Genomic DNA, 12,372 nt, shown 5'->3' with positions numbered 1-12,372 from the left:
AGATACTACATTGTTTAATTAAATTAAATTAAATTTTTTTGGGTGAGGCAATTGGGGTTAAGTGACTTGCCCAGGGTCACACAGCTAGTAATTATTAAGTGTCTGAGACCGGATTTGAACTCAGATCCTCCTGAATCCAGGGCCGGTGCTCTATCCACTGCACCCCATTGTTTAATTTTAAATGAAAAAGATTTTCTGTATATGCTGCTTATATACAATAATAATAATACCTTCCATCAAGCTATTTGATTCATCAAACATATTTATTGCACATACTACTTAGAGACAATAATAAATAGCTTCTGTCAGGATGATTCCAGGAATCCATTGGATGTGGAATTTCTGGGTCCTGTTAATAAGCAAGGAACAACTAAAGGTAGCAACACATAGCAAGGTGAATTCTTCACTGAGAAACAAATTATACCTATTTTTTTTTTTGCGGGGCAATGGAGGTTAAGTGACTTTCCCAGGGTCACACAGCTAGTAAGTGTCAAGTGTCTGAGGCCAGATTTGAACTCAGGTACTCCTGAATCCAGGGCCAGTGCTTTATCCACTGCGCCACCTAGCTGCCCCTATACCTATATTTATGCCTTTTTTTTTCTAAAGTGTATTTGAAATCAGAATGATTCATTTATCTTACAACTTTAGAAAATTGGTGGCCCTAAAGACGAGAGAGAAAAAGAAACCTCCTTTACCTTTGATGATCAATTTGGGACACTACATATAAGATCAGTCTTTTATATATATATATATTTGTCAGTCAGCCAATTAGCATTTATTAAGCACCTACTATGTTCCAGGCTAAGAGCTGGGGATTCAAAGAAAGGCCAAAAAAAGGTCCTTTCTCTCAAGAAGCTCATAGTCTAATGAGGGAAACAATCAGGGGTGTGCTGGAGCCAATTTGAACCTGTGAAATTTTTCAGTGTGGGCATTTATACCTCAGAAATTGGAAAATACTATAAATCAGGGCTTGATTAATTATTTTGTTGACTGTCTAGATTTAAGAAAGTGATGGAGAAAATGTTAATGATGCCATTCAAATTAAAAGTGTGTCATAAGAACATTTTTCAGGGAGCTGGTTATTTCAACAACTAGCTATTGAATAACCACTTGATGTCAAAGTACAATACAAATAAGATCTATAATATAGAAAATAAATTGAGGCTAGTCTCAGAAAGAAGATATCGAGGTTGAGGTGGACTGACAGTCTTCTTGCAGAGGTGAGACTTTAACTGAAGCTTGTGGGAATCTAGGAGGAAAAAATGAAGAGGGGCAATATTCTAGGCATGGGGCACCAGTGAAAATGTTCAAAGTCAGGAAATGGAGTACTTGTTTCAGGAACAGAAAGGAGGCCATCATCACAGGCTCACAGAGTCTGGAGAGGGGAGGAAGGTGTATGAAGTCTGGAAAGGTGAGAAGAGGGCAGGTTATGAAGAGCTTTAAAAGCTCAATGGAGGATTTTATATTTGATCCCAGAGGTGACAGGGAGTGGCCTGGTGGTGGTTGGGTAGGGTGATACAGTCAGATCTGTGCTTTTGGAAGATCACTTTGGCAGCTGAGTAGAAGATGGCTTGGAATGGGGAAATACTTGAGAAAAGGAGATCAAGCTATTACAACAGTCCAGGCATTAGGTGATGAAGGCATGCTCCAAGTCAAAGGAGAGAATGGGACTTACAAGGGAGATATTATGAAGGTAGAAATGATAGGACTTGACAATTGATTGGATGGTGAGGTGGGGTGCAGTATAAAAGACAGTGAAGTATTGAGATTACACTTAGGTTTTGAGCTTCGGTGACTGGGAAGGTGGTGGTACCCTCAACTATAATAGGGAATGATTTCAGTTTTGGCCATGTTGAAATTACTATGTCTAATGGACATTCATTTCAAGATGTCTAATAGGCAGATGGAAATGTGAGACTGGAGGTCGGGAGAGAAATTAAGGTTGGACAATAAAATGGAGAATCATCTCAATGGAAATGATCATTGAAAACATAAACACTAATGAGATCATCAAGTAAAATAATATAAAGGGAGAAAAGGGCCCAGGACAGAGCTTTGGTGCACCCCTATTTTTAGCAGGCATGACCTGGTTGGAGGTCCAAGAAAGGAGACAGAGAAGGAGCAGTAAGACAGGTAGAAGAATAACCAGGAGAGAACAATTTCACAAAAAAAAAAACTAGAGAGAAGAGAGTATGAATGAGAAGAGGGTGAATGATAATCTCAAAGACTCCAGAGGTCAAGAAGGATGAGAATTAAGAAAAGGCCATAAGATTTGTCAATTCAGAGATCATTGGTAACTTTGATGAGAGCCATTTTGGTTGAATGATGAGATCTGAAGCTAGCCTACAAAGAGTTAAAAAGAGAGTGAGAGGAAAGGAAGTGGAAGCATTTATTGGGAATAGCCTTCTCCAAGTTTGGCCACAAAAAGCGGGGAGAGATATAGGGTAATTGTAGGGATTGAGAAATCAAGTTTTTTGAGCATTGGTGATATGGACATGTTTAAAGATAGGCACTAAGCAGCCTGTAGATTGGGAGTGAATAAGGATCAGTGACAGAGTAGGGATGATAGGAGCATTTTGCAGGAGAGAACAGGATGGAATGGGAACACTTGTATATGAAGAAGAGTTTGACTTGGGATAGAGTCACACTTTTCATGTGTGACAGGGGTGAAGGAGGAAATAGTGTCAGAAAGGATATACACACACATATATGGGTGATGTGGGATAAGGAATAGGGGAGAAAATCTTGGTTAAGTCTTTCTCAACTTTTTTCTTCATTAAAAAAATTTTTTTTATTATAAGGGATGGTTCTTGGAAAGGGTGTGGGGAGGGACACAATGGGAAATATAGGTGATAAAAAAACAAAAGATAACATTTTTGGTTGTTTTTTGTTTTGTTTTGTTTTGGTTGGTTGGTTTTTTGTTTGTTTTGTTTTGTTTTGGTGAGGCAATTGGAGTTAAGTGACTTGCCCAGGGTCACACAGCTAGTAAGTGTCAAGCATCTGAAGCCGGATTTGAACTCAGGAACTCCTTACTCCAGGGTCGGTGCTCTATCCACTGCGCCACCTAGCTGCCCTGATAACATTTTTAAAAACAAGAAAGGTGGGTATTCTACTTTAGATGTTCTATTATTTAATGAAAATTGGGCTTTCCAGGCTTCATTGGCTAATTAGATTGCTATCTGCCTTCTTCCACCCTTTCATTTTCTTTTCTTCTTCTTCTTCTTTTTTTTTTTTTTTGTGGGGCAATGAAGGTTAAGTGACTTGCCCAGGATCACACAGCTAGTAAGTGTCAAGTGTCTGAGACCAGATTTGAACTCAGGTCCTCCTGAATCCAGGGCCAGTGCTTTATCCATGGTGCCATCTAGCTGCCCCCACCCTTTCATTTTCTTGTTCCATATTTGTACATCAACACACATGGTGTCAAACTTGGCAGTATAATATAATATATCTTAAGAAATCGACTAGATGAAAAGACATGACTTCTGGTAAGTTTTGGAGGTCACTTTCAATTTCTATGACTTTTAATCTCAGAGCTGCTGTGTATCCCACATAATATATGTACACACTTTAAAAAAATCACATTAGAGGCTGGGTGTGGCAGCACACTATTTTAATCCAGGCTACCAAGGGAGGCTAAGCCTGGTGGTCTGCTTGAGTTTGGGAGTTCTGAGCTCCAGCAAGGCTAAAGACGATCAAGCGTCAACTCTCAGTCTAACCCCGCAGGAGCAGAGGGCCACCAGGCTGCCTAAGAAAGCCTAGGCAAAATAGGGAGATCCAGTCTCAAAACAATTGTGTTAAACTGGTTAGTAGATTCAATGATGCCGTGAATCTTTGGTAATGCAATCTCTAAAGAATCAAAATGGTAGGTGGTCCAAGGGGCATGGTAGAATTAAGGAGATTGTAATGTATTACCAAAGATGACTGGTGTACAAGAAGTGGCGAGAACCATTTCATGCATGATCAGAAAAGGAAGTACATCAGTCATGTGGTGAGAGCAGAAGATAACATGGGAACAGCCCTGAGCACTTCACTGATAATTCTGAATATTAAAAGGCTCATGGGAAGATCTCTGGCCCAACAGGCGGATCCTCAGTAAAACATTTATGAGAGGACTTACACAAGAATCATATAGGATAAAAGGATGGGTATGGGGCAGCTAGGTGGCGCGGTGGATAAAGCATCAACCCTGGATTCAGGAGGACCTGAGTTCAAATCCAGCCTCAGACACTTGACACTTACTAGCTGTATGACCCTGAGCAAGTCACTTAACCCCCATTGCCCTAGGGAAAAACACACACACTCACACACACACACACATAAGGATAGGTAGATTGGCACCACTGGAGGCAAAATCTAGATCATGATCATTAACCCATTTTAAAGTACTTAAATAAGTGCCAGCCTGGCAGTTGGCACAGCCAGCCTTGGCACAAGGTAGGAATTTCATAAATCCTTGGCGAGTGACATTGAATGTTGAAGACAAGCATATACCTGGATTTCAGCAAAGTATATGAAAAAATTGCTCATTAGAACCTTGGGGGAAAATGTGGGCTTAGCTGGCTGCCTGCCAAGGATGGCGTACACAGGATTCTTGCACCAGATAAGAGCTTGAAACAATGATTCCATAAGGGTTGAGAAATGTATTTCAAAGGTTAATGTTATTTTGCACTGTAGTGCAGAAAAATACAATGCCAAAAGATATCAGTATTAAATAAATGGATTGCTAAATGCTCAGGCCTCTTCCCTTGGACATATGTACCATACAATATTTTTCTTTAAATATTAATAAACAGAAGGGCAGCTAGGTGGAGTAGTGGATACAGTACTAGGCCAGGAATCAGGAAGCCTTGAGTTCAAATTTGACCTCAGACACTCACTAGCTGTGTAACCCTAGGCAAATCACTTAACCCTATTTATACCAGTTTCCTCATCTGTGAAATGAGCTGGAGAAGGAAATGGCAAAGCACTCCAGTATCTTTGCCAAGAAAACCCCAAATGGGTTCATGAGGAATCAGATAAAACTAAAAAATAACAATAACAAAAAGCTTATATGTCCTTATAATCCAAGGATAACAATTCATATATGCACACAGCTGATATCTGTCTGCAAATGGGGCCTGGAGTATTGCTACTCTGAAACACTGTTTATATACATGTATAGACAAGCACAGAGACACACACAAAGCCCCAAGACTCTATCATTATCAAGGTGCCCAGAAACTTAAGTCATTTAATTATATATTTCAATGATTCTCTAGGCATGACAGGCTGGATGACAGATCTATATGGGGAACAGCTTGATTAGCAACTTCTCCAACAGCTCTCATTCAGGTGGGTTCTCCCTTCAACTGTGCGGATTGTAAGCTATCTACTCCTTCCCACCATGTGCAGTTCTTAGCCTTGTTTTCTCATAAAGAGCAAGATGCATATGGTAACTGCTAGATGCTGTCATTGTTCCCATTTTATAGATGAGGAAACCGAGGCTCAGAGAGGTGAAGTGACTTGCTCAAGGTCACTCAGCAAATAAGTATCTGAGGCAGGATCTGAACCCAGGTCTCCCTGGCTCCAAGTGTGATGCTCTATCCACTCCCCAACAATACTTCTCTTTTTTCATTCTTTAAGCAAGATGACTATCCATCCTACAAGTTCCTATATGACTTTGCACAGTTCCTTAAATAATCTAGGCCTTAACCAATTGAGGCTTACATATTTTCCTGGTCCATTACCACACTGTAGCTCTCTAAATTTTTGAGGACCAAAGGAAAAAAAAAAAAGAAAAGAAAAGAATAACACTCAGCCTTCTTTCCATATCCCCTGGAGAGAAGTTTCCAACCTCCTCTAGGAGGCAACATTTTCCTTTTTTCTTCTTAGACCTAATGAATTCATTCTCCTGCAATACTTCTGTAATTTCCTTTTATGTCATTTCCCAGTGGTTTTTCACGTTATACTCTGCTATCATGATTTTAGCAGCAAATATGTCTTTCCTTTAGCAAGCTGACCTATCAAGCCATTTCAGATGTGGTTATGAGTGGTGCTGAGCTGAGTCAGAAGATACCACCGAGTCATGGACCTGAAGAGGTCCTTAGAGATCAGTCTAAAACCCCCTAGTTTTAAAGCTAAAGAAACTAGGCCCAAGGAGGAAGTGACCCACACAGAGCCACACTGCTAGTTGACTGACCCGGGACAAATCAATGAGCTTTTTGGGGCCTCAGGTTTTCTTTCGCTGAAAGACAAAGGTGGGCTCAGATGATCTCCAGCAAGGTGTGGGAAGGGTGGGACTGGCCAGGTTTGGGGCCAGAGGCCCAGCATTCCCAGCATTCCCAGCATATCTCTGCCACTTCTTAGCTGTCAGATATCCAGCTGTCTGGGCCTGTTTTCTAATGTGAGGGAGACAATATGCAAACTGTCACGGGGGAAATTGTTGGTGGGGATCCTTAGGTATTCCTCTTTAAAGAATCACACCCTCTTGCACACAAAATTCAATTAGAATAAAATAATCTTTTATTTAGGCACTAGAGAAAGGAGACCGAGAGAGAAGCCAAGGTATTCTCTCAAGGGAAGATGGTTCAGAGATGATTCTCTGAGGTACCTATCTCCTCGAACAGGAGAAAGGCAGAAGCTTTTATAGGGGGTAAATGGAGTGATCACCTGAACCCTTATTGAGGGTGGGCTGGGAGAAGTCAGGTGAGGGATGGTTGTTCTGATTTCTGGAGTTCTCTGGCCCCTGGCAATGACTGGGCAGCAGCCAAGCCTAATGGGTTTATCTCCCTTACTTCCAAGGTGTGTCTGTCCTTTAGTTTAGATCCTCAAGGAGAGTTACCCCAGACCTACATTCTTTAGTTTAGCTGGCCAGATTATGTCCCAGCCCCATAACGAACTATGTACAAATGCCCAGGATAAATAGGAAATAATCCACAGAGGGAGGGCACTAGAAATAAGAGGGATTGGGAAAGGCTTCCTGTAGGAAGTGGGATTTTAGCTTGGATTTGAAGGAAATGGAAAGAGATGAGGAGGAAGAACATTCCAGGCATGGGAAACAGCCTGGGAAAATGGCCAGAGCAGAGACATGAAGTGGCTTTTTGGAGGAACAATCGCTACTGCTTATTTTATAGGGGTAGCTAGGTGGCCCGGTGGAAAGAGTGTCAAACTTAGAGTCAGGAAGAGTCATGTTACTGAGTTCAAATCTGGCCTCAGACACTAGCTGTGTGACCCTGGCAAGTCAATTAACCCTGTCTGCCTCAGTTTCCTCATCTGTAAAATGAGCTGGAGAAGGAAATAACAAACCGCTCCAGTATCTCTGCCAAGAAAACCCCAAATGGGGTCACAAAGAGTCAGACTGGACTGAACCTCGATATATTTTGCATATTATATGAATCTGTATACATTGTTGTCTTCCTCTTGTAGAATGTTAACTCTCAGCAATTGATTAGATCCTAAGGTCCCTTCAAGCACTAACATTCTAAGATCCTATTGCTAAACTAGGTAGCATAGCCTTTTTGTTCTGTCCTAGGAAGTGATAATTCCAGAGTTGGCTTGTCCTTCAAAGCCTCTCACTTCTACCAATTGCCTGCATGAGATTTTCCTCTCAGTCCTCTGAGTTGAGCTTCTCCCAAGCTACTCCCATTTAAACTTCCTTCCTTAAAGACATTTTGTCGCCATTTCTAGGCTGGTCCACTATTTTTCTGAGTCCCTGACATTCATATATATCATTATTTGGGCTGTCCCTGACCTTGTCTGCCATGTTTTACAGAATTCTGGGCGAGGCTCTTCTTTCCTGATCTGGTTGCTGCCACTCCCCTCTGAAGCCTCCAGTCTCACGTACGCATCCTCTTACATAAGTCCTTTCTAGCACTGAGACTCTTTCTGGAAGCAGTTGGATGCTGCTGATAAATAATACCTAGGACAACAAGTCCCTGGACAAGAAACCTTGAATGGTGGGAAATGCATTGATTTGGCATCAGAGGACCAGAGTTTGAGCCCTGCTTCTGTCACTTACTAGCTGTGTGACCTTGGGCTAGTCATTTAACTTAAATCTCAGTTTCCTCCTCTATAAAATGAAGGGGTTGTATCAGATGGCCTCTTTCAGTTCTCAGATCCTGGACTCTTTAGACAAGCAGTCAGTAAACATTTATTAAGCACTTACTAGGTGCCAGGTACTATGCTTATGCCCACCACATGCCTCTCTATTGCCTTTTGGTCAGATAACAAGCTGTTATTGTTTAGTCATTTTTTCAGTCATGTCTGACTCTTCATGACTCCATTTGGGGTTTTCTTGGCAAAGATACTGGAATGGTTTGTCATTTCCTTCTCCAGCTCATTTTATAGATGAGGAACTGAGGCAAACAGGTTTAAGTGACTTGCCCAGGGTCACACAGCTCATGTCTGAGGCCAGATTTGAACCTAGGAAGATGAGTCTTTCTGACTCCAAGCTTGGCACTCTAACCACCACTTAGCTGCCCCTAACAAGCTTTTAATAAGTGCCTACTATGTGCTAGGCCTTGTGATAAGCACTGGGAAGACAAAAAAAGTCAAGAGACAGTCCCTGCCCTGGGGAAGCTTACAGTCCACTGAAGGAGACAACATGGAAACAAACAAGATACATACAGGATAAACTAGAGATTTTCACCAAAGGGAAAACACTACCATTAAGGTAAACACTACCAAAGTCCCCTGCACAGCATAGGATAACTTCCTGTCATCAAGGCTACCCTCTACCCTCTGATATCTCCTTCTGTTTCTCTCAACCTACTGTCTTGGCTGGCTTCTGTACATCCTACTTCTCTTGATATCTCCTTCCTCACTCCCCATATGTAATAGAATTGAAGCTTCCTGAAGGCAGGAGTTGGTTTGGTTTTATCTTTGTATCTCCAGCACTAAAGACAGATAGTAAATGTTCACTGAATTGAAGTAAGCCTGGGTAAAGGGATGCTGGGGGGTTCATCCAATATGTAGGAACAGATTTAAAGCCAGAAGGTACTTTGGATCTCATCTAGTCCACCCCCTTCATTTTATACTGCAGGAAACTGAGGTCAGGAGGGTGAAAGGCCTTGCCACACAAGACCCCATAGGTACTCAGTCCCAGAACTAGAATTTAAGTCCAGCTCCTCCAAGCTAGAGACAAAGCCAGCCCTCTTTCTACACTGCTTGATTATCTGAGCTCCTCTCAAAGGAAAGGGTTAAAAGTGGCCAGAGACTTAGTTTCCAGGGTCCTAGATGTTGCTGGAAGAAAGGGATGAGGTACACCTCAAACTCTGGTATTCCATGGTCATGGCAGGGAAGAGTCAGCAAGAACTCTGGAGGTGGTGTCAGAGAATCAAGGGTTGGAACCTGGGCTCTGCTCCTTATTACCTGTGTGACTGCAGGCAAATTGCTCAATCTCTCTGCCGGCCTTAGTTCTCTCATCTGTAAAATGAGGGGCTTGCAGTAGATAACTTCCATAGTCCCCACTAGCTCTACATATGTCCTGTAGGAGGCAGGCATTTGAAGCTCAATTTCCTGGGATCAAAGTTTTCGAGCTGAGATATTAGAAGTCACCCAGTCCAACACTTCCCTCACATTGCAGAACCATGTCATCGGCAATCTAGCCTCATCCCCCTCCCAACTGAACCTTGGACTCTTCCCACAAGACCACCGTGGGCCCTGAAAGGCGATTTTCTGTCTTTATCTTTCCCAGAGCCAGGTCTTCACATCACTTTCCAGCCATTTCCAAAGCAGGATGCTTTGAGTACGGCTTCCCCCTGACCTCCCTTCTGGCTCCCCCTATGTGTCCTCTTGCCCCATTAGAATATAATGACCCTGAGGGCAAGGGGTGTTTCACTTCCATTTATGAGTATCCCTGGAGCCTGGCAGGAAGGAAAATGTTACTAAATGCTTTTTAAATATTAACATTTATCTCCTCTCCTCATTTTATAGATGAAACCATAGGTGAAGTGACCTGCCTGAAGTCACAAAGGTGGCAGAGATAGGTTGTGGTCTCAGGTCCTTTCACTCCAGATCCAATGTGGCATCCACTGAAATTTTCCTGTAATTTGCTCTCCTCCAAGGAAAATGAATGAGGCTTCTCCTCCTGAGACCATGCCCTGGGTGACCCTGAATCTATAATGCCCAATCGGTAAATCAGTCAGTGTGGATGCGCATGGCCTGCTGTAGCTCCTTGGTCCTTGACCCCTGGACTCTGCTTCATCTCCCATTTGACTGTCCAACACTTAATTCCCTATGACTGGCTCCCCATCAAGGCTCCCTCCTCTTACTTTGGCAACAGGAAACAAATCACTCCCACTGCTTCTAGAATGTTTATCGATTTTCCTGGGGCTCGACTCCCCAACCCCTGGGACATTCTGGCTGTTCTTTCCAGATCACTACTGCTGTATATGTCCTGTGTTAGTGTCTATATATCTTGTATGGATCTGGTATAGACACGGTTTGTTTGCATGTTTTTCCCCCCATTAGGTTGTGAGCTCCTTGGAAGAAGGGTCTATTTTTGCCATTCTTTGGATTTTCAGGCATGGCCCTGAAACAGGACAGATTTGAGTAGCCCCATAGTGGCATTTGTTCAGCATCTTTCATAGTATGTGAGTTGCAGGCCTAGTGAAGGTGGATAGGAATACCAAGAAGTGACAGGGGCTGACATCACACCTCTTTACCCAGTCAAGGGATTTAACTAAAATCTTATAAGCAATATACTCATAGGCCACTGAATTAATTCCCTTCTTTTCTTCCCCTTCCAATTACAGAAAACCTAAGACCTGGTCAGGACAGGAGGGAACTGCTCTGACCTTTTACTCTGGAGGGAGGAGGAAGGGAATCTCAGATGGTGTATTTCAGCTTGCCAGGCTTACCCAACAATAGCTAAAAACCACATGAAATTATCCTGTCATTTTCAGGTTTGGGGCACACACTGATGTAAAGGTAGTGTGATCAAGAAGAAAGAACGTTAAATTTGGGTTCAAATTCTAGCCCTGACCCTTACTCCCCTCTGAGCCTAAATCTTCTGATCTGTTGTAAAACAGTGACGATATCTTATCTCACAGGGTAAGGAAAATGTTTTAAGTATACAACACTATATAACTGCAAATTCTCATTCTGTCATAGAATCGTGTGTACAGCCTTAGAAGGGAGCAAGCGTTGAAGTTATTTAGTCCAACTGCTTCATTTTACAGATTAGGAAACTAAGGTGAAAGCGGGAAAGAGACTTGCCCTAAGCAAGCTGGAAAGTGAATATTAAGCAGAAGAGCCCTGGGACAGAAAATCCTGTCCCTTTTTGCAAGAAAGACTGAGGGGGACCAGGAAAGGCTTCCTGAGACCTCTAACAATTATGGATAATTCTAAAATTTTATGTTCATCCCGCCGGCCCCTCGTGCGCTTCGGCCCGGGGCGGGGAGGAAGGGATGCGGTCAGTAGAGCGGGAACAGAGCGAGTTAAGCAGGGGGCGGGGCCAAGCTGGGCCGGGCCAAATTCAAGCTCAAGCTCAGGGGAACTCCAGGCTGGCGAGGAGCGGCCGGGGGCCCAGCCCAGGCGCCGGGTTTTAAGCGTGCGGTGCGGCCTCCCCGGGTGCGCCCACTCCAGTACTCCACCCACGTGGCCGAAGTGCCCACTGGTGGCCCGGCGGGCCGCACCCCTCACCCGGTAGTCGCGGGCCGTGCCCTGCACTGGCTGCACGCGGTGGCCCTGGTGCCGCGGGTCTCCCTGGCACGAGCCGCACAGCAGCTCCTTGTCGTCCAGGCAGAAGAGGCTGAGCTGGCCGTGGTGCAGGCGGCAGAAGCGGGGCCCCCGCGAGCGGGCCGGGCAGGCCTCCTCGCGCAGCAGCTTCTCCACCAGGTTGTTGAGCGTGTGGTTGGTGCGCAGCCCGGCTGGGGACGCCCGCTCCTTGCACACAGGGCAGGCGGGCGCGTCCTGCAGCTCCCAGCAGCGGCCCACGCAACCCCGGCAGAAGTTGTGGCCGCAGCGGAGAGTCACCGCGTCGCGGAACGGGTCGTAGCAGATGGCGCAGAGCAGCTCCTCCTTGAACGAAGGCGACGGCCCCGCAGAGCCGCCGCCGGCCCCCGCCTCCATGCCGCCGTCCCGGGTCTGACGCGCGGCCCTGAGCTCCCAAACTTTCCAAACTGTCCTTGGCCCCTCCCCACGGGTGACTCAGGCGTGAGCCCACCCCACGCTACACCCTCCCCACCCCCGCACTGTTCTGAGTGACACCGCAGCTGGCCAACCACTGCGGGGACGGTTTGCTAATTTTCCGTCAGTCTTGCTTCTCTTAAAGCTACTGCTTTCTGGGCGGTGCTAGAAGGTGCCCTGCGGGGGATGTGGGGCCGGGCGCCTCTATTCTCATTCCACACCCCACCTCACCCCCTGCCCATACCCACACGATCTAGCCGGGCT

At 44.7% G+C, this 12,372-nt stretch overlaps 1 protein-coding gene across 1 annotated transcript in view; it reads right to left on the bottom strand.

The window, feature by feature from the left end:
- The window catches only part of TRIM35 (tripartite motif containing 35), a 35,827-nt gene extending 23,734 nt beyond the window's left edge, over window positions 1-12,093 (bottom strand). Inside the window, exon 1 of the mRNA XM_043986034.1 lies at window positions 11,623-12,093. Coding sequence (XP_043841969.1) covers window positions 11,623-12,051 — 429 coding nt within the window. The 5' untranslated portion in view covers window positions 12,052-12,093. The remainder of the gene's footprint in view (window positions 1-11,622) is intronic.
- Between the last annotated feature and the right edge of the window lie 279 nt (window positions 12,094-12,372).

The sequence above is a fragment of the Dromiciops gliroides genome, chromosome 2, assembly GCF_019393635.1.
Source record: "Dromiciops gliroides isolate mDroGli1 chromosome 2, mDroGli1.pri, whole genome shotgun sequence".
In the NCBI taxonomy this organism is placed as follows: domain Eukaryota; kingdom Metazoa; phylum Chordata; class Mammalia; order Microbiotheria; family Microbiotheriidae; genus Dromiciops; species Dromiciops gliroides.
The sequence above is the reverse complement of the archived record's forward strand: the minus strand, read 5'-3'. Positions and strand labels throughout refer to the sequence as shown.